This window comes from Acyrthosiphon pisum, unplaced genomic scaffold (genome assembly GCF_005508785.2).
Source record: "Acyrthosiphon pisum isolate AL4f unplaced genomic scaffold, pea_aphid_22Mar2018_4r6ur Scaffold_90;HRSCAF=453, whole genome shotgun sequence".
Lineage (NCBI taxonomy): Eukaryota > Metazoa > Arthropoda > Insecta > Hemiptera > Aphididae > Acyrthosiphon > Acyrthosiphon pisum.
In genome coordinates, this window is record NW_021779142.1 from 13,374 (window position 1) to 15,350 (window position 1,977).

General features: G+C 33.5%; 1 protein-coding gene across 1 annotated transcript; it reads right to left on the minus strand.

Moving 5' to 3' along the window:
- Positions 1-1,093: 1,093 nt before the first annotated feature.
- Positions 1,094-1,687, minus strand: LOC100160950. Its single transcript, XM_008190035.1, has one exon. It carries the CDS (start codon positions 1,685-1,687, stop codon positions 1,094-1,096), a length of 594 nt encoding a protein of 197 aa, XP_008188257.1.
- Between the last annotated feature and the right edge of the window lie 290 nt (positions 1,688-1,977).

Sequence of the window (1,977 nt, forward strand, 5' to 3'; positions counted from 1 at the left end):
TCAGCCTCACAATTATCACATATAAAATATGCAATAAAATCAGCTTTGGTACATGCTTCATGGAACCAGAATTTGCACTTACAACACTGAATCCACTTTTCGCATCTTTTACTTTTTGAGTACAGCTCTAAACAAATCATACAAGAAGCATCCTCTTCCTCTTCACTTTCATTTACTGTTGTTTTTTTGTTTTATTGTTACTTTATTTTTTTGTTTCTTCACATCTGTAGAAAATAATTTGCGTTTGATTTTTTTGTCTTTTTCAGCAGCTCTTAGTGCAATTTCATATTTTTCAGGTGTATCAGTTAAAACTGTTGCTTTACCCTTCCTTCTTTCACCCTTTTTGGCCATTTTTGAATTAATTTTTGCTTTTGGATAAGGTCTAACAGTTTCAGGGGATATCTCAACACTTGCTTGTTCTTCTGGTTTTTCTGCCACAGCTGTTTTTGTATTTGTCTGAGAAATAGGTGATGCATTATTATTAGTTGTAGGTTCACAATTTAAGTACATATTTGTAATTACTGCTGGAGCATATTCGTCAACTGTAAATGCATTCCTATTGAATGGCCACAATCCAGATACTGTAAAACCATTAACTATGTTTTTAGGAGTAGCAGCATTTATAAGTGCGTTATTGGTGACAGATGGCAAATCATATATTGAAAAACGTTTTCCTGGATTACTCTTCATCCATGAATCCATTTCCTGGTTTATCAACTTTTTAAACGGGCCAAACACCGATCTATCGAGGGGCTGAAGCTTATGTGAACAGTGAGGGGGGAAAGACAATAATACTATACCATTTTCTCTACAGTAATCGATAACTGGTAGGTATAGATGGGACTCGTGATTATCCAATAAAATTGAGACCTTATTTTCCAGAGTGGGTCGTACATGATTTTTAAAATGTTGCATAAACTGTAGAAATTGTTCTTCTTGCATCCATCCCGACTTATTGGATGTGCCTACACAGCCTGGTGGACCTCCTCTGATAAAATGGTCTTTGTAATTGACTCTTGGGAGTATAAACATTGGAGGAATAGCATTACCCACAGCATTCACTGCCAAACACATAGTTACTAGTGTCCCACATTCAGCCGAAGTGACAGCACCAATCTTTTTTCCCCTTCTGAGCAACTACTTTACCTGGGTTTTGTACAGTTGTGATACCAGTTTCGTCCAAATTAAATATTTGATGAGCTTCAAATTTATATTTATTAAGTTGACAATCGTATTTGTCCATAAAAATATTTACATTTACAGGATTAAAATTAATTGCTCTTGACAAACTTGTTGATTCTGGTTGGCGAATCGACAAAGTTGAATTGCGTTTCAAAAAATTCTTAAACCAGTCAACACCAGCTGATCTATTTTCAGTCCAGTAAGTTGGTATTTTTATGTTCAACTTAATACCAAATTCATGAGCCAGTTGCCTTACATCTTTAGAACTTAAACCAAAGTACATATCTGCACAATTTTTCAAATAATTACTTAACATAGTTTCTTGGCAACTATCAAAAATTCTTGTATGAGGTCGGTAACCACATTTAGGAGGAGAACCACCCAACTTCATGGCTTTTAATTTGATGATGAATCTAGTTAAACTGACATGACAAATATCAAAATCTTTAGCTACTGATCGAATTGACTTACTCTCTTTAATACAAATCTCTGCAGCTTGTTTCATGACTTTATTGTCAGTTCCACGATTGGAAGTTCTCTTTCTTACCCGTGGCATATAACTATAATAAAACAATATAAATTAATGTCTGATTAGAAACCTAATGAAATATTGAACAACGATTAATGTAACAATTGTCCCTCAATGAACTGTTACATTTGTACCCATTCAATATTTTTTTAGTAACTTAAATATTATGAAAAATACTTACTGATCTGTGTATTTTGAATAATATCCAGTGAAACTACACAAGTTTCTGACTAAGTTAACGTAAAGAAAATAACGAAAAATATAAT